The sequence below is a fragment of the Tympanuchus pallidicinctus genome, unplaced genomic scaffold (assembly GCF_026119805.1).
Source record: "Tympanuchus pallidicinctus isolate F22 unplaced genomic scaffold, pur_lepc_1.0 scaffold2, whole genome shotgun sequence".
Taxonomy (NCBI): Eukaryota; Metazoa; Chordata; class Aves; order Galliformes; family Phasianidae; genus Tympanuchus; species Tympanuchus pallidicinctus.
The window spans coordinates 50,596,966-50,616,577 of record NW_026294721.1 but is presented as its reverse complement, the minus strand read 5'-3'; the positions used below and the strand labels follow the sequence as shown (position 1 = coordinate 50,616,577).

General features: G+C 40.3%; 2 protein-coding genes across 6 annotated transcripts in view; one reads left to right on the top strand and one right to left on the bottom strand.

The window, feature by feature from the left end:
* Positions 1-890: 890 nt before the first annotated feature.
* On the top strand, positions 891-11,641 carry LRP2BP (LRP2 binding protein). Of its 3 annotated transcripts, XR_008206826.1 has the most exons (10): positions 891-976; positions 1,178-1,269; positions 2,910-3,023; positions 4,039-4,181; positions 4,262-4,367; positions 4,878-5,101; positions 5,952-6,117; positions 7,822-7,909; positions 10,001-10,091; positions 10,994-11,641. XR_008206826.1 is itself a non-coding variant. In XM_052683034.1 (9 exons), the coding sequence occupies exons 1-8, from the start codon at positions 940-942 to the stop codon at positions 7,885-7,887; spliced, it is 948 nt and encodes a 315-aa protein (XP_052538994.1). In that variant the 5' UTR covers positions 891-939; the 3' UTR covers positions 7,888-7,905; positions 10,001-10,138. The 3 variants fall into 3 exon arrangements, 2 of the variants coding, with proteins under 2 accessions (XP_052538994.1, XP_052538993.1); XM_052683034.1 differs by lacking the exon at positions 10,994-11,641 and having other exon boundaries at positions 7,822-7,905; positions 10,001-10,138; XM_052683033.1 differs by lacking the exon at positions 10,994-11,641 and having other exon boundaries at positions 10,001-10,138.
* Positions 8,910-19,612, bottom strand: part of SNX25 (sorting nexin 25) — a 58,057-nt gene continuing 47,354 nt past the window's right edge. For all 3 annotated transcript variants that reach the window (XM_052683025.1, XM_052683026.1, XM_052683027.1), the window contains 8 exons: positions 19,029-19,169; positions 18,342-18,455; positions 16,040-16,204; positions 13,593-13,710; positions 12,409-12,475; positions 11,638-11,819; positions 10,401-10,501; positions 8,910-9,924 (listed from right to left, as the gene is read on the bottom strand). In XM_052683025.1, coding sequence (XP_052538985.1) covers positions 9,850-9,924; positions 10,401-10,501; positions 11,638-11,819; positions 12,409-12,475; positions 13,593-13,710; positions 16,040-16,204; positions 18,342-18,455; positions 19,029-19,169 — 963 coding nt within the window. In that variant the 3' untranslated portion in view covers positions 8,910-9,849. The remainder of the gene's footprint in view (positions 9,925-10,400; positions 10,502-11,637; positions 11,820-12,408; positions 12,476-13,592; positions 13,711-16,039; positions 16,205-18,341; positions 18,456-19,028; positions 19,170-19,612) is intronic.

Here is a 19,612-nt window from a genome sequence, read left to right as displayed (position 1 = left end):
CAAGGCATTTCTTTTGTCAGCCAGGAGACCAAGACCTGTGGTATGAACAAACAAATGTTCTACTGTCATCAGTGCAGTAGGATACATTCGTGATACAAGTAAAACTGCCATCTTTGTTAGCTTCTCCATCTGACAATCTCTGAGAATAACATGGAAAAAAAAATGTGGGGAGCCTTCTGAGTGCCATTCTACACAATACTCATTTTTGGCAGCAGCATAATCTTCAGTATGTATGTATCTGCTGACAGCTTATGCAACATCAAATTTATTTATGTAACTGCTAAAATGGTGTTGGTTTTTTTGTTGTTGTTGTTTTTAAGTTACTACAGAGGAGTTTTTTCACTCAGAAGAGGGTGATGACACACTGGAACAGGTTGCCCAAGGAGGTTGTGGATGCCCCATCTCTGGATGCATTCAAGGCCAGGCTGGATGTGGCTCTGGGCAGCCTGGTCTGGTGGTTGGCGACCCTGCATACAGCAGGGGGTTGAAAATTGATGATCTCTGTGGTTCTTTTCAACCCAGGCCATTCTATGATTCTGTGATTCTATGACTTGAACACACAGCATGCGGTGTGTGTAACTGCAGCATGCAGGAGTACAGCGGTTTGTACCATGAGTACGCGCTGTGTATTTACAGCCTTAGCAGCCACACTGAAGCGGAAAAAATGCTCTGTAAATCACACATTCTCAGCAGGTTAACACTGACATGGCTAAATAGAGCTGAACTACCCAACTTCGGCACCGCCAGGCTCAAGGAGAGCGAGGCGTTGTAAGGTGCCAGATTTCGTTCTGTATGAGTCGGCATTCTTCGAGGCAAAGCTAAACACACCAGCCAGCCCCACTCCCTTCCAACGTCGGGCCCGCGAGCAGCACCGCCCCGCCTTCCCCCGTAGGGCGCCCGGGGCGGGCAGTAACGGCGCCCGGGGCGGGGCGGGCCGCCATGGAAGTGCGCAGCGAGGCTGCCTGCCTGCCGTCGGGTACGGGGTCGGGCAGGTTCCTTCGCGGAAGGCCTGGGGCGGCTGCGTCTGTCCCCATGCCCTTCCTTCGCCGTGCGCCATCGTGCAGGCACCCGTGTCATGTGTAGCACTGTTTCGTCTTCCTTTTGTTTTAGTTTGCTTACTGTCCCCTTCTTCTGGGGAAAAAAACGAAACCAAAAACGTGTGCTTATTTCTGAGCAGGGGACGACAGCCATGCTGCCTCGCTGGCAAGGAGAGCAGAAGATGGAGATCCCTGGACGTGCTTTCTAAGAGGACAGCGGTACTATGAAGAGGTTGGGGTTTTCCTTTTTTAAAAGTCAGATATTAAATGACTCCATTCAGTTTTAGTGGTAAATGACACCATAAAAAACAACAGATGCCCGTGCCTGTTTTTTCCCATGGAGATCACCAGATGTTCCCACTCTTGCACAGCTGCCTCCCAAGCTGAATCTTGGCCAGCTGAGTGTCCGAACAGCACCCGCTGTGCTCTGTGTTGTGGGGCAGTGGACTCGGTTCTGCCAGCAGTGCAGGAAGGGGCATCGGTTAGGCAGGCTAGGTTAGCAGGCAGCGGGAGCAGGTGGGCATCTTCCTCGTGTTCTGTGCAGGTGCTTCATGCTTTCATTATTGCCTTTGACAAGAGTAAAAGTGGCACCAAGGAGGGCAGGCTTGTCTGTTTCTTGAGCTGGCATAGATGTCCATGTTACAAACTGTCGTCCACCCTTCAGTTTTCTGCTCAAGCAGGTTTCCATTTCTGTATTTTAGAGCATACATCTGTATTGCCTAAAAATGCATGCTCTCATAGCACTGCAGATGTTAGAAAAAAACAGCACCCTATCAGAGCCCCATGATACGCCTCACTCACAGCACTGAGTTCAGAGGAAAAGTGAGAGTACAAATGCTGCCACACTTCATTATCTGACACATCATCTGGCTGTAAGTAGGCACTGTTTTCCCCTTTCAGAGGAGTGGACTGTATGAACATTGGGCACTTCTTCATTGTGAAGTGTCTTGCTGTCCTGCAGCTGCTCACTTCTAAGCTTTGGCAGTCTGGTGTTGTTTTACCAAACCATACAAGATATACTTGGTTTTATTTAGTATTTTTCTATGCCTACATAACAATGTTTTAGTAAGAGCACCAGTTTGTCAGTTAGCTCTTACATTGCAATTGTTTTATTGTGTACTTCTAAATACATTTTCTTCTTCAATCCATTGCAGGAGAAATGCTCTTTGAGATTTTTTCTAACAAGTGCAAGCAGGTGGAGAAACCAAGTTTATTCAATAAACCTAGTGAATCCTATTATATTCTTACCCTGTCACAATGGCAGAACATGTGAGGTCATTGCGGAAGGCAGAATGGGGTGAGCGAGTTGTGGGTGAGGTGATAAGACAGACTGCAGAATCCTTGGGCTTATATTGTCCTGCACATACCTTGTTTTTAGTATGTATGTTGGAGAAAAAAACAACACTGAAGACAGAAAACAAACCCATAAAGTAGTAAAGGCAAAAGACTAAATTTGAAGGGCGGAAGCAGTGGTTTGAACTGTATGCCCTTCCCCTCTCCTGGATGAGTTCCATGTCAAGACATTGTGGTCCACTGAAGTTTACCATCGAGTGGAGCTCTCTTGAGTCTGGTGCATGTTTATTCTCAGCACCTGTTTCTCCTGCATTTGCATATCACTACTTATATTTTGGTGTTTGTTTTTTTTGTACACACACCTGAAAACGATAAAACCTTAGATGGAACTGCTTCCATCATTTCCCAGTGTTCTTGTAGTTGCTAACTCACTCCATTTTCTGCCACTTCAGTGGTTGCATTTTGTTTTGTTCTTTTTTGTGAGTGAAATGCTCCAGTCTGAAAATCGGCATGAGATCTACTGAAGAGGTAAGCTGTACTCCTCATTTGGTGTACTGTATCTTCATCCTTCTTTCCCAGGGGAGGTATGAAGAAGCATTCGTACAATTTGAAAAAAACAAGGACACAGATTTTCAGGCACTGTATCAGCTTGGTGTAATGCATTATGATGGACTAGGCACTAATAAGGACCCTGTGAGTAATCTAGTTTTACTTTTTACTTTTCTTCTAATAGCAATTTTTAATTACTAAAAAGTTCTTTATAAACTTGATAGTTTAAGATAAATAAGTCATTGATTTAGAAATAGTTTCATAAGGTACAGATGCTCACAATCATCATCAAAGGAGGCATCTGGGCTGTAGAAATTTTCAAAACCAGGTACAATGAAACAGGCTTATTTGAAAAATACACATGGTGATTTTTGTTTTAAAGTACCACTTCTAAGACTTTGTACTCTGTATGGAAGCAATGTCGCTTGTTTAAAAATTGTTATTAATTTGTTAATATTTAACAAGCAGCGTAGATAAAAATGGAATCTGTAAAAATAGAAATCAGACAACTGTATTTCCAGGTGTAAGGCATTGCCATATCCCAAAATTAGCTCCTTAAACCATCAAGGCACTTTAAAGACTTCTGTTGTTACCATGTTAGGCACAGAGAAAGTCATGCTCTGTGAAAATGTTAGATTTCGTGTAGAAGCACATCTGTTTGTTTGACTTGCAAATAGCCAGCATCTTTTGCTAAGTGGTGCAGCACTTCTGGTGTTCTGGAAGTAAGGCAAGAAGAGAGAAGAAGTTACAGTGTCCAAGTGGAATCATAAAATGGCTTGAGTTGGGAGGGATCCCAAGGACCAAGCTGCAGCCCACCTGCCACAGGCAGGGCCGCCAACCTCCAGATCTGGTCCTAGACCAGGCTGCCCAGGGCCCCATCCAACCTGTTTTTGATCACCTCCAGTAATCTTTGAGGGTGCAGTAGAAAATAAAGATTTATGTATATTAGAGAATAATAGCCATTTAAAAGCAGCATTTGTTAGAATAGTTATAAGACAATTCAATTTAGACAAAAATATAATCGTTTTCAAAAAATTGCAAATGTGGAAGGTATTTAGGTCAATGAGATGTCAGAATCTCACTGATAGCCACTCTGTCCACACACATTTAAGAGAGGCTTTACAGTTGAAATGTAATGATTTTAACACCTCAATTGTAGGAAAAGGGAGTGGAATACATGAAGAAAATACTCTACTCTGATTCCCCAGAGGCAAAACACTTAAGGTTTGCAGCTGCGTACAATCTTGGCAGAGCACATTATGAAGGATATGGTGTTAAGCATTCAACTGAAGAGGCTGAAAGGTGATTGCAGACAGTAATTTTTCTGGTGAGTTGAAGACGCTGAGATACTGCTACTGAACTTTCTTTGTCTGTTTTCTTAGGTTGTGGCTTATTGCTGCAGACCATGGGAATCCAAAAGCAAGTGTGAAGGCCCAGAGTACTTTAGGAATGCTTTATTCCATGCCAGATCTAAAAGATCTGAAGAAGGTAAAGCCCACTTGCACCCTTTACAAATTTCACGAGTCCCAACTAATTTTGGATTTCACAGAAAGATTGTGGCAGTATATCTGACTCTTTAAAACTGTATTCTAAGCAATCCTAGACATTGTCATTCATTTAAGCCCATACAAGGAGATGGTCAGTACCTCTCCCTTTGGACTGGCTTGACACTGCTTGCTGAGATTTCTTTTTAGTAGGAATATCAGAGAGAAAGATAGAGTGGAGTAAAATTTTGGCAGCCTTAATGCCCTTCAAAAATGAAGCAGGTGTTTCTGGCTGACAGCTCTCAGTAATTGATGCAGGTTTAAAAGCCTTCTGGAGACTCTGCTTTCTTTTACATATAAGCACTTCTTACTGACTGGTTGATATAAAGGGTTTTAATGAAACGGTATGCAAGACAACCAGTTGAAGTGAATACATCATTGCATCAGAAGCTAATTAGATAATGCAAAGCATTTGTTGAGATAAACAGGAAACAACTTTGTGCCTCTTGCTTAGGCCTTTTTCTGGCACTCAGAAGCATGTGGCAACGGAAGCCTGGAATCACAGGGTGCACTTGGTGTTATGTATCTCTATGGACAAGGTATACGTCGGAACAGTAAGGCTGCTCTGAAGTGCTTGAAAGCAGCAGCAGAAAGAGGAAACATCTATGCTCAAGGCCACCTTGTGGAATATTATTACAGTAGAAGATTCTTCTCAACAGCTGCTGCCATAGCCAAAAGGTTAACTTTGATTTATTTCTCATTGTTTTCATATAAGATGATGGACCTTACTTTACTACTTACCTTTACTACTTAAATGAAAGGGGTTATTAAGTTCATAAACTTGTATTAAGATCAGGAGACATTTGAGATAATGAATTGCAAGACCTCATTTATAAGGGGGAATAGCAGACCACTGCCAAAATTAAGTCAGTAGGGTTCTGTTATTCAGAACAGATGAACTTTTCTTCCTGATGCTGTGAAGCAAACCAGTCTTGAATTAGTCTCAGGTAGAGCCCTGTCTTCCTGTCTTCTGGTCCACAGTCTGGGCCGGGCTCCTATTTTAAACCCCTAGAAGTGTTCTGTTCTCCTTAGCCTCCATTTTCATGTCATTTCTGCCCTGCTATCTTTTGCCTTGTCACTGGTTGGGAACCCACAGTAATCCCTCTGAGCAGCACAGCCTGGGACCTAGAGGTGGCTGCTGCAAGTGCCAAGATGCCAAGCCACCGCACTTTAGCTTTGCATCTTTGCATCGCTTGCTGCTTATTGGGATGCATATTGCATATGCACTTTTTGAGCCTGAACCACACAATAGTCATCATCTGCATGCAAGTGGTTTCTGTAATTACTTGACCCCTGTATATGCCACTGCATAGCAGCAGCTCTGGCAATTCAGCAGTAGTTCAGCAGTGAGTACTGTTTGCTCTGCTCATTGCTGAATGGTCTTCTCAGAGAAAGCCGCTTTGTTTTCTGCTTGTGCTGATGGCTGTTCAGTCTGGGCTAGCTGGTCTTTTGGAACGTGTGCCTTCCAGGCAGTTGACTTCAATTGTGGCTCACAATAGCATTATCTAACGCTTAAATCCTACAACAGGACTACAGAAAATGACAACATCGAGATGCTAGCAACGATGACTGATTGTCTCCCTGCATATGCAGCCAAAGGGGTTGCTATAGCTGCCTTCTACCTGGCTAGGTGCCTCCATCTTGGCCGAGGCACAGAGAAAGATGAAGCTGCTGCTAAAAAATACTATTCTAAGGTAAGCTGGTCAGGTGCTGGAATGGACTGCCCAGGAAGATGGTGGAGTTACCATGCCTAGAGGTGTTCAAGGAACATTTTGGCAATACTGGCAATAGGTGAACGCTTGGACTGGATGATCAGAGAGATCTTTTCCAACCTTGATGGTTCTATGACTCTAAAGCCTTGCAGCCTAACTTATATCTCCTGAGATTGAGTGATGCCTTGGATTTGAGTCTTTAAACTTGCTGTTTTGTTTTATTAAAGGCTCTAACTTAAATAATATTTTTAAATACTCTGCAAGAAAATGAAGAGTAATAAAATTATATTGAAAACCACTTCATAGCTTTGAAGGATACTGTGTGCCCACTTGCTTCAACAAACAAGTCATACTGTCAAACAGAAAATGCCATGGAAGTCAGCACAAAGCTTAGTAAGTTGGAAGATGGAACTCCCTAAATTATTCAAGTAATTTTATCATTTTTATTACATTTTTATTGATCGAGGAGCTACTAACACTGATACATAGGGGAAAAAACAGATCACATTTCCTAAGTAAGTGCTGATGTTGAAGGAAGATTTACCGCCTGAGAAAGAAGACTAATAATACCTTCTGAAAACTAAATTACATTAGTGATGCCTAAAAGTAAAGGCAAGATGATGATGCTAACTGGAGGGAGCGTAGAAGCAGTCCTGCTAAGATGCTCTGTGATTTCTGCATACAGAGATCATTTGTTTCTGCAAGTAAAATACTTCAGGGCCCAACTGAGTGCAGTCCAAATAAATGAAGAGTTATTTATGCAAATGTTAAGCTAGCAGCTGGCAACTTCTGTGGCTCCTTACTCATGGCAGCCACTGATAGAAAAGGCTTAGCAGAGCAGGCAAGCATTCAGCTGAATTCATAATTTAAAACATTTTAGTTTTTTTTGCTGTGAAAAACCTGTCAGAGGATAGGTTGAGATCAGGAAGGAAACACAAGGTTGGCTGCTGTGAACACTTTCCCCAGTTGTCATAGATAAGAAGGTGTGGAAAAAGCACATCAGCGTTCCATTACTGCATGGTGTAACGTGGGTGTGATCCTTCCCCCTTGTCTTCTGCCTAGTCTAGCATTACAGGCAGAAGATTACAGCTTTCACTCACCATTCACTAGCAACGTATATGCTACTGATAAGTAAGCATCACTAACTGCTCAGTATAAAAATAAATTCTATCTGTTGATTGGTGCCATGCATCTCTACATCTACAGTCCTAGAGAAGGGACAGGCCACATAAAGGAGTCAAAGTAAAAGGGCAATTGTAAAACCGGAAGACTGGAGTTGTGGGTATGTTCAGTTTCTTTTGTACCTGAAAAATAATTGTTGTTAATCATTGTTATATTCAACTAAACTGAAAATAGTGGGGTTTCTTTTGTTCTTAATAACTGCACAGCTGCAGTTTTTGGCCTACTGTTTTTTTTACCAGCTTTGAAACAGACGTATATGATGGAACTGAACGAAAATGACCAGTCTGTAAGCAGATTTAGGGTGCTGGTGGTGGTGCCAGCCGAACCAATGGTATTAAAAAAAATGAAACTAAGGCTAACAATTGGAGTTGAGCATGCTCATTTTCAAGTACTGAATTTTTCTGATGTGAAATACAAAAATTTACAGCCTTACTAGTGTTGTATTGGCAGTGTACAATTTTTTTTTGGCTACAAGCTAGTACTTCATGTTCTTTGTTTTCAAAGGCTTGCCTTCTGGATCCTGATGTTGCTTCTGAACTTGAACTGAAAGCTAATCTTGGAAGAATTTAAGTGTTTCCTTCAGTTCTGGCAGGTATTAGACAAACTTCCTATAATAAGTCATTTTTAATATTCAATTACAGGCTGTTCACTTAGTGCTTGAATTTCTAATTCATATAACTTATAAGAGATTTACTGAGATATTTAAAAAAAAAGCAAAAAGCTCACACATAACTGAGATATATGGCAAAGGCAGACTTTTAAAATGGTACTGAAGACAAGTTCTGATAAGGACACAGTACTGCTATACAGCATATAAGTCAAACTGAACCAAATTAAAAGAATGGTATGCTTTTTGCATTTTTAGTATTTCAGAGAAATACTTGAAAACCTTGAACCCAAACTTGCCTAGTTTTCACATACAGCCCATCCACAGCTCATGACTTTGTGCTGAATTCCATTTTTGAATCTTAGCTTTGCTAGTGACATGTATACTTTCTTTTTTGTGCTTTTTTAAACTCATCTACATCTACTGAACCATCCTAACATGTTTTACCCATGGACCAGAGAGATTCCAATTCAGAAGGTGGTCTCTATGTAAACTTTTTGTCAGTTTACATGCCAATTTTTACTACTAGTGAATTCTACTTACAGAAACACAGAAGAAAAGGCATCAGTCTGGAAGCATGTCTCTAGGCCACACTAGGCCCATTTTTTCTATCCTTCTTCATAATGTGATTATGCTACCTCTGTATTAGAAACAGCTAGAAGACCTTTTGGTTAAGAGTGTTGTATGTCTGAATAGCATTATACTGAATCTTTTATCACATGGTACCTCTGGGAAGTTTTACAGATGGCTGTGGTAAGCCTGCACATTTTATAAATACCTGTTTACTTGTAAAGCTTGGCATGTGCAGGAAAGCTTGCTTCTTAGGGCTGTGCTGTCACTTGAGAACTGTTCAGCTCTGTGGCAAAAGGAGGTGAGATGTTAGTAAAAACACTGATTTCACTACAGCAGATGGGTTTTAGTGGTCAGTCTTGTTTTTCAAAGAGCATGGTTACACTGAATTTGAAATAAAGTAATGAATGGCAGCTGGAGCTTTTTGATGTTTAATTGTTTAGATGAGCTTTAAGACCATATTTACACATTTTTTACATAAATTAAAAAAAAAAACACCGAAGATGTTTCATTTTTCTTTCCTTTGTATAAAATAAGGGCAAGTTCTGAAGGTTGTCTGAAACTGAGTAAAAGAGCCCTGAGTAATATCAGGGAAGCTATTGGAATAGTGTAATTAAATGTCTACTTACTCATTCACAGAAGCACTAATCTCTGACCCTGTGTTTAGCACAGGCATTCTGGTTGGAGATACCAGATTAAAATGTGTATTTTGTACACAGACTCCAGTAAGTCTGTAAAACATAAATACTCCGTATGAAACTAGCACTGTCAAACTCATTCAGTAGTTGTTAGTACAGCCTAATCATCAAATACTGAAATTGAATTTTGTTATTTATTGCTTACAAGTGCTTCAAACTACAGGAAATCTTTGGTAAAAACAAAATTGATAAAATTTTCACAATAGCTTTACATGTAATATTGCACAACAAGGCTTTTTCAATGCACAAGAAAAAAGGAATGCTCAAATCCTCAGCGAGGAGATTAGAACTGTACAACATTCATTAGTTTACCACTATAAGCAAAACTTCTTTTCATAAATGTTTAAAATAGTTTCTGGTTTCTTTGAGCTTATATGAACATTTATTTTTCAATCTATATTTGAAACAGAAGAGTAGTCAAATAGAACAATTTAAATAAAAATTGGCAACTATACAACATTGTTTTGTCTACCCTACTACAGCATCAGATCTTTTCAAGTATGTTTACTTCACAAAAAAAAAAAATCTCAAGAGGAAAAAGAAAAACCCTAAAAATAATCATAGTCCTCAGCCCTCTATGGAAAAGAGGAAAATAAGTTTAATGTCTATTATTGGACATAGACATTTCTCTAGTGGTCCACTTGTGCAGATTCAAACCTAAGTGGCATTAAGCTGCTCTAAATGAGCTCGTAGCTCAGGACACAGTTCAGTTAGCAGCAGTTCCAGCAAAACCTGAAAAACAGAGAAGATATGAGGTTGAATACAGATGCCAAATTAGCGTTTCTTTTAACCTTTCTGATCTATTCAGAACATCACAGGTAACAGCAGCATACAAGGTCCTTCCGCTCATCTTCCATGCAACTGCTCTTCTGAAAGCCTCGGATTCTCCAAGCAATGCAGTGAGCGTCTGCTTCTTCTCAGCTATAATAAATCAGTGTGTAACTTATGGGCGGCTCGGATGTGTGGAGATTCTCATAGACAAAAACAGTACTGTATTTTAAACAGCTTTTTGTTACTCAGAATGATTCGGATGATGAAGTGAGTATGTTTTTTCTGACTTTGTTCAAGAACAAAAAAAGTTACTTGCAGAGATTAGTACCATACTACCATTATGTGTGCAAAACCACACACCCTGGGCTTTAATTCTGAGTGGAACTCAGCAATTAAGAAGATTCTAAAACTAAAAGCCCACTTTTCTGGTTACTCACATAGAGTAGATGCTTGTTGGCCTTTCTTTCTTGCAGTGCATTGAACACTTTCACTACACCATGGCGGGCATTTTGCTGTCCAACGAGGCTCTGCAGAGTATCTGCAACAAACATGACTTCAGCGTACAGCTTCACTCCTGTTAGGCAGTGTGCAACCAACACTACCACCCAAAAATACATAAGGCTGGAAAATGAAATGCTGCCCTTCATGGTAGATAGTTAGATGTATAGACGCCATCCTCCAGCCTTTTAAAAACACGTAGGTAACTCAGGTCACTGGTTGGAAAGTAACCCTTCACTCTCAAGTCAGCTGAGTCAAATAATAGTTTATGCATCTTGGTGACAATATTCTTTAAGTCTTTTAATGCAATATGTAGTCATCACACAGTCATGTCTAATGGCCAACATTATTAATCCATTCACTGAAATATACTTTCAGACACAAAGAATTCCTTCAGCAGTTAAGATTTACTCTCCACCTTCCCAGAAATACTTCTCAGAAGCAAGCAGATGAGGGAAGTCTATGTCTATCATCTACATTTTGGATTAAATTACAGTGCAGAATAAATCCAGTGCTTCGTCTTTAATTTCAGGTAAATTCAGATATACCCTGAAGCATCACTTCTAATTGAAAAACAAATAAGAAAACCCAAACCTGTTCTAGGACAGCGCCCCAGAAGCATGCACACTCAAGGGGAAGCTGCCTCACTTGGTGGTTGATTAAAGGGCATTAAATGAAAGCGCTGCAAACCCCATTCTGCCTGGGGTGCTTCTGTCCAGGCTGCAGGTCCTTCCATATTCAATGCCCTGAAACCTCTTCTCAGAAATGCACAGCATCACACAACAATGACAACATGGGTAGATAGAGCAAGTGGCAGTGGCTGTGGTGCCACTCTTCCTGTATGTCAAGTAGTTCCAGGCAGCAGAACCACCTCCTGTTTGCTCTCTGGGATATAGCAGAGAGTACCCAGACTTCACTTAGCTTTCTTAATGAGTATTATGTACAAACTCCAGCAATACTGGACCTTCTATCCTCTGGTACTACCCTAGCCTGTGCCATTTACCAGACAAAGATGGGAGAAGCAAAGAATAAGGCCAAAATTACACTTATTTATGCAAATAAGCATGACTTACAGCTCCAAAGGAAAAATCTAAAATGCAGCAGAACAGGACCTGATTAACTGGTTTCCTTACTAGTTATTAGATATGGGATTAAGCAGAATGGAGGTGTTCTCACCTGGAATGTTTTCAAGTAGTTTTTGCTGTGCTCGCTGTTTGGTCTCTTGCCTTTGTTCATCACTCTTGGCAGTTGGTGGTGGTGCTAGTCTTCCATTTGGCCAAAAAGCATCTCGAAACACGCCAATATAGTAAACAAGCATTGCTTCACTGAACATCCAGTGTACAGTGTCACGGATTTGCCTGTAAAAAAGCATGGAAGTGAGCACATCACATCTTATTCAAATCTGTTTTTTTCCCCTACTAAAAAAAACAATGGAAGCAATGCTTATCTTCATGTAACTATCTCAATTTACCGATGCCATTTGCACCAGCATTACAGCACGCTGTACTGAGCAGCTGTGCTCTAAAATGGAGATCACTGAAGATAATCTGACTGAGATATACAGAAGGCTGCACTTCAGTGTAGCCTGCAAATACATATTCCACAAAGTGCTTCACAGAGCCAGGTCATTCAGAAAAACAGAGCAGCAGCTTATCTCAAATGCAAGGCTGCTTCATTGAGAAGTCTGTTAGGGTTCCAGTCTCCCCATTTCTTTCAAAAGTAAAGCCCTGTGTAGGGGAAAAAGTCCTGGGTAAATGAGCTGAAAGATAAGCCACATCTGTGGCTTCTCTACTCAACCTACCTGTAAACTGAGCTATGGAAAACAAATGGAGATTGTCGTATACAACAAAGTGTCCAGATTATTATTACTGTTACTCTCAACAATTCTTCTCAGTCTTTCCCCTGTGGAACAATGTTGCAGGTTCAATTCAAGTAACAGGCACTTACTTGTTGATGGTTCTTCCAAAAGTGACTTGTACTAGTGCAATTAATGTTTTTCTCACCCACTTAAACACTGGAATGATGAAAGAGGACAGGAAATGAAGGTCATGGAATTACTAACATTACAGAATCCATAATCACATCCCCCTAAAAACCACAAACCAAAAAACCCACCCCTGCATTAAATGTTAATTAATGGTACGTGAGTCTTTTTCTTGTTTTCCCTGTGCAGTTTGCAGTATAATTTTGAAGTCCTGCAGATGACAGAAACACATCTGCATTATGCTTTTGCCATTGATACCATAAGCTTTAATGTTCAAGAATATCTGAAGTGCACTGAACCATGAAACTGCCCAACCACTTTTTGTGCTAGAAGAAAAGGAAGACTTTCTGTACCCTACAACTACAATGCTGTATAAGCAGCAGCAGCACTGCAATTCCAAAAGCATTCTCACTCATACAGTTAACTTTCCATTGCCAATTAAAGGAACAAATGCAAGTGCTTCCTAGTAATTAGAGTCTAATACTTCTTTCATGCTGTTCACCACCATTAGAAGAAAAGCCTATATTTGGAATGTACATCTGTTATTTTTGGAAGGGGCTGCATTTTGTAATAATTACCTTGTACCTAATTTTATAAAGTGTCAAGTGTGGCTCCACATTCAAATAGAACCAAAAATAGTTTTTATCACTCAGTTACATAAAGAAGGGAAAAATCTGGTAGGAAAAGGTGCCACAGTTACAGCATCTTTGCCATTATACAAAGCGTAGAACTGAAATGCATCCATAATGCACTTGAAATGGACATTAAAACCACATTGCTTCATTGGTGGCACATCCTGCAATGGAGTTGTCTTTCCTTCCTCATAAATTGTATGTTGGAATCTGCAGCCCACATACAGATAATGTGCTGTTGTACTTCCCTATTTTCCCCAAACTCATTTTCTTTAATGAAAAAGCATATTCCCTCCCTTGCCAGTGACATTTTTACTGCAGTGTTACACTGCAATAGCACTTTCATTCTGAAGTTTTAAAGTTAGGACTGTTGCAAAACAGCTCCTTGCCAGATTAGCTGGCTACAGAGGTTTCAAGAATATTTCAATTTCTTGAAATAGAAATGTGAATTACAAGGCACCCCAGATTTCTTGGCCAACAGGTTCCACAAGCAAATAAGCAGGTTTGCAGCTTACTTCCTCGCAGCTCAAAAATCTCCCCAATCAGCATGAAACACGGCTCAGCAATAGAGTCCCTTTTTCCATCCACCTCTTCCCCATAGTCCGACAGGTCACTGTCCTCTTCAATTTCTTCCTAAGAACAGAGGGACAATGTAGGCATGGAGTGACATTTCTTCAATACTGCTTTTTTTTTTTTTTCCTCTCTTCTCATCTTCTGGTCCAGAAAACCTCCTTCATGACTTAATTTCTCTTAATTTGTTTTCATTCTTTGCCTAACAGTGATGGACTTTCAATTGCCTATCACCCAATCCCTACCTGCACATGGGGCTGGAACTGGATGATGTTCAAGGTCCCTTCCAACCCTCTTATTCTGTGATTTTAAAGTCCTATCCTACAGTGTTCCAGCTGTACACCAAAACATCTTACACCTTCTTCCCATCCTCCAAACCCCACCTTTGCAATGCCCAGCATTGCAAAGCAGCAATAACTCACTGTGTAAATGCAGGAAACGAAAATATTGATACTGATAATAGTACAGGAGAAAGATCCCAGGGCCACGCTGCTGTGCAAAAGGCAAGCATAACAGCATGATATGTAGGCAGGAATGCTGTCCATCAGACAGTTGTGAGCATAAGTAAAGGAGATTTTCATACATAGGAATATGAGAACTCAGTGGGTGCAACGTGTTTCAAAATCAGTCATATTTCCAAGAATGATCCTCACCCAAATATGGAGATTTTCTCTAAAGAAAGGGACTAGGCTGCTCTCAGTTTGCTGCAGACAGGACAAGAGCTGGTTGAATACAGTGAGATTTGGGTTAGATGGTAAGAACAGGCTTATAACCAAGGAGTGACACACTGTCCTGCATGACTGCAGAGCATCCATTGCTCACTGGAGGTTTAAATACACCACAGATAAAGACCTGACAGTAATTTTGCTGATACAGCTGGGCCTACTCAGAGCAGAAGGGCAAATCCAATGACTCCTCTGTGGTCCCCATACTATTTTTCTGCTCAAGTGAATCCTCCCCCCATTTAGAAAATGCAGTAAGTAACTCTTACACTGTAAGGGTGCGTTTTGTATCTCCATTAATAGTTCATGAACCCCCAAACCTCTCTCTAGGTACTATCAGTTGTACTTTTCCTCTTATTTAATTCCATTCCAAATTTAGCCCCCCATTTAAGGAACCCCAGGTATCTGAGATCTGAAATTGTTGCAATATGTAATCCTGAAAGCAGCACTCAAGAGGTTAATATTGTTGCTCCTGCACATATCTGAATAACATGAGACAAGATGTAAAGTTATAAGAGAGCATGCTCTTCAACAGAGTTCAAAATATAGAATAAAACACAACACGATCAAATAATGTAATACACACGTGATCTGGTTGTGTTTTTTGAGGATGTTTTTCTATTAATTAGTGCACTACTAACAGCTTTGTTTTTTTGCTACTTCCACCTATTAGTCAGTATGGTGAGTATGAACTATTTTCCATCTTTAGAACAGAAGTACTTCCGTCAAAATGTAAAACAAGCATCTCAAACTTTATATTAATTCCTCTGAAATAATACAATGTATTCATTGCCCAGGTGTGAATGCAGTGCAATTTTGGAAACATTCAGGATTTTCTTATTCGTGACAGTAGCAAGACCACTTTTTTGTCTATTCACAGGCCAGCTCCATACAAGTTTCCCTAACTCCACTTAGCCTTGAAGAGGCCCATTCACTGCAGAAAACTACAGCATGTAGCAAAATAATTGTTTCACAAAACATACAACTGGTGATGGAAGCAGTTCCCTGGAGGTCCTGTATCTATAACCCCAACAACACATGACAGAGCGCCATGGAATTTTAGTTTTAGTCAGTGAGCTATTTTAGTCATTCATCTTTTCTCTGTTGTGTTTTCAAAGACGAGAGTATTTATGCCTTAGTATCAAATATGCCAACCTGTTTGGCCACATGGGCTACCATCCGCATACACAAATTCCCTCTGTGAGCCTGTACCACCATTTGCAGACATTCTTCATCAAAACCAGCTTTGCTCCATAAATTGTTGCTGCCAAGAGAAGTCTCTTAAGAGAAAAACTCCCTAAAACATGCACGTCTAAAGCATAGAAGGCAGGAATACTAATAAAAAATAAACAATCCCACACAGACTGCATTTCATTCATTTGTGATAGGTCCCACAGTTACCTATATATATATGTATATCTGTGTGTCAGAGGACAGGAAATTTATTAAAAATACCTTATAATTTTATATAATTTATATATAATATAAAATACCTTATATTTATATAAATATAAAGGCGGGTCTTCTCTCCGAATCTTTGTTCGCTAAAGGTAAATTAAAAATGACCTTTCAAAAACGCCTTCCAATACTACCTGCCATTCAAATGTATTACAATAATGGCTCTGTCTGCTTACTCTGGCTAAGTAATTAAATCTAGGAAGATAACTCACCACCTGATGAGAAAACCAGTCACAGGGAAGTCGCTCTAAAAACGATGAGAGTGAAAAAGATGACTTTTTCCCTTGCACATCAATCACTTTGAGGTGTTCTGGAGAAGGGCTCAAGAAGGCATAAAGTGCTTCACTTTGACAGAGCCTTTCATCAGAGAGCAATTTCTGTGAAAGGAATACAGAGACAGAAACAACACATTAACTATTTCTTTGTAAGGAACAAAGTGCATCAGGCCAGCTAATGAAACTTAATGATTAAGATAGCTCAAAAGTAGAATCAGAAAAAATAATCTGTCTGACAGAAGCTTGGCTATGATGATCTTATTTTAAGAAGCTTGGCAAGCCTTTAATCTGACAATTTCATTTCTAAAAACATGAAGTTCTAATTTGTAAGAAATTAGTTTTTAGGTGTTGTAGTTAAAAATGACAATTCTAGGACTCGCTATTAATTACTTCTTAGCTAGTCAACAGTCAAATTAACTTACCTCTAGAGGACTGGCTCCTATCAGCCAAACTCATCTCAACTTCATGCATTTTAGATGACTCTCACACTTAGCAATGCCAGTCCTCCCATTTGAGCTGTTTTGCTCTATGCTCTCCTTTTAGTAAATAGAGAGAGCATCAACTCCGAAGGCATTATTCAGTTCTTTTCTTTAGACACCTGACTTCAGTCAAACACACCTGGAAGTGCCCACCTGTCTGTGTGCAGGCACAGAAGCTTTTGAGGAATTCCACCCCTGTATGCCATTAATTGAATTTCTCAAGTATCTCACAGAAGTTCTTTTAAGGCTACACATCCCTGCAAAGAATGAACATGAACACAGGGACTGCCTCAAGCCCTCAAACCAGGCTGTAATTCCAGCAGGGTTACTGCCAACCTCTTCTTGCTCACAGGACAGGAGAACCCACTCTTTAGAAATCCTTCTGGTGGCAGTGGATGAGCCAGAGGAAAAAGAAATTCCCTTTTTGTAGCCACCAGACTTCTGCGTGCCAAAATGGCACTGGTCAAGTTAGCAGAAGCTGTTCTTACACTGCCTGTTGCTGCTGGCACTAGCAGCACTACTCAGAACATGGGCAACCACTGTACAACCATCAGGGAGCAAGGGATATCACAGCTCTATCAGGAGTAGGAAGGAAGACAAGAGAGAAGGACATAAAGCTTGCCACCTACGTTTTGGTAAAGGATCATGACAGCACCTAAGGAAAAAAACATGAAGATTCACAGTCACCTAGTTTATAATTTTCGCACATTTCTTTTCAATAATGCTTTTGGACACAACAAGTTGGCAACCTGTCCAAGTTTGAAATCCTATCAGTGTAAGAATAAGTAAAGTTCACACTGAGAACTCAATTCCAGTTCAGCTTCCATCTTAACTGTAAGAATCCAGATGATTGATAACATTACTCCCAAGAGAAGTGTTCATGGCAAACAGCAACATTTGGTTGTCCCTCAAGTCACTGGCAAATAGGAAGGTAACTCTGAAGTTTACACACTTTTCATATTGATATCTTCCAGCTAACACAGAATGCTTGAGAATTCGAGTAATCTATCTTAAAAAGCAGCCATACATATAGAGAGTGCTGTAAAATAAAAAGCAAATGCTGTAAATGTAATTTGTGGTGTTACCTGAGACCAAATTTGTCCACAGAAGCAAAACTGATCTCCCTCTCCAAGAATACCTTTCTATTTTAAACAAATTAAATTACAAGGCTCTCCACCTGAGGCTCTAGGTGACCTAAAACCAGTAATCACACACTGCATTCAATTAAATTAATGCAATCTCAGCAGTATCAGCCTAGTTCACGGACACCCAACTCCCACAGAAGCCAAGCCACTTCTTCCACTCTGCAAGAGGCACAACTCCCCCCCCTTGCTGACAGCCCCTCAAGCTAACTGGCCACACACCAAACTTGGGACTAAGAAGGAAAATGCTCTGCCACCACTGACCCTTTGCACTGCAGTCAAGATGGGGCAGGAGTGTGCAGTCTCTAAAATGGACCATCTGAAGTCTTATTTGGAAAGAACAGAGAGGGGAAGATAGAAGATAAAGACCTAAATGGCACACTAAGACTCCACAAAGACAGAAAGGACAGAGACATTACTCAGAAACTAGCAGGAAGTGTTGGAGATGGATACATTCACCAAAGCACGATGGAGAACTAGGATTTTCCAAATAGTGGCTGTAAAAGTGTGGTAAAAGGAAAATAACTGTGGTCATCAAATCCACGTAGGACAGAAGAGATGAACATACAGCTGTCTTAACTTTTGGTACTTTCATCACTCTGTGGTCTGCTTTCTTACCTGCAGAAAGTTATTAAGCTGGTTCTTAGACTTCTCCATGAACTTCTGGTCTATGGATTTGAAGGGCAGCTTGCTGAGTGAAGGCAACTGAACTTTCTTTAATGATGGAAAGCACTGTAGGAGAAAGGGCAACTCACTTAACGTGCATGTGCAGAAAAACAACAGCGGTGCCAGTTCTAAATGGAAATGAGATTCTGTAGTCTCATCTGCCTTCCATATCCTGCTCAGCATGCTGAAAACACCTTTCCCTTACCCACTGTGGGCTGACACATCTAAACCTTTCTGCAACTCCCAACACCACCATTATCAATCTTCTACAAGACAGAAAAGGTAGAGCAAATTAATGGGAAATCTCCTCTGTTCGAAGAGCGTCAGTTTCAATACCTCTCCAGCAGCCAGAGAAAAAATTTACTTTTCAAAATATTGACAGGTGCAAGTGGATTATTTAGATGTTGGGTCACTTCAGTAAAACACTCATTATTAAGAAAAAAAAAGCAAATAATTCCATGTACATTTGGCAGAGGCAACGTATATATGGATGATGAACCTAGAAAGGGTGAAAGCCCAAAGATAGGAGAACTGGTCATATTTTTGTGTGTTATTCAGTGTTGGCTTTTTTCCCTTCTCCATATACGACCCTGACAACTTTTAGCAATCTACATCCTCTCCCTCCCTTGAGATTCATACCTCACTGAGCTTCCGGTGTAGGTTCTGAAACTCACTGAGCTTCCTGGGAACAGTCCAGTTCTTAGTTTCAGCTCCACCGACTTCTTGTAAACTCACTAGGACAGAGTAACAGGGCACTTGTTCTCCATTCTCTTCTGAAACCTTATGGGGAAAAACAAAGAAGCCAACAAAAATACAGATAAGGTACAACTGTGAAAGTAAACAGTGGAACAATCTGTGCTGCCAGAGTGGCATGCAAATTCACTCACCATCACTGCACAAAATTTAAGTCTCTTTGTGAAGGCAATACATCAGAAAATCTATAGAAAACTCAAACTGAAAACTATACCAAAAGGTCACGTGCTTGTCTTAATATATAGGCAAGTAGCAGAAAGAACACCATTCTCACCCCACCTGTTTGAGGGAAGTAACAATATATTTATGCTTTCCAGACTTTTATTTATTTTTAAGACGACTTAATTAACCCAGATAGAAGAATAGACTTCAAAATTCATATAATTATGACACATTTTCTAAGAAGCCGATGGAAGTCTGACAATGCTTAATGCTTATGACAGGAGATTTGAAGAGCTGCTGTGATGCCA

Bases quoted from the DNA above. Each gene is read 5' to 3' on its own strand.
- LRP2BP (XM_052683034.1), top strand. From the start codon at position 940: ATGGAAGTGCGCAGCGAGGCTGCCTGCCTGCCGTCGG. The intron at 3,024-4,038 runs GTGAGTAATCTA...CCTCAATTGTAG, and splicing joins TAGGCACTAATAAGGACCCT to GAAAAGGGAGTGGAATACAT. The intron at 4,368-4,877 runs GTAAAGCCCACT...CCTCTTGCTTAG, and splicing joins ATCTAAAAGATCTGAAGAAG to GCCTTTTTCTGGCACTCAGA.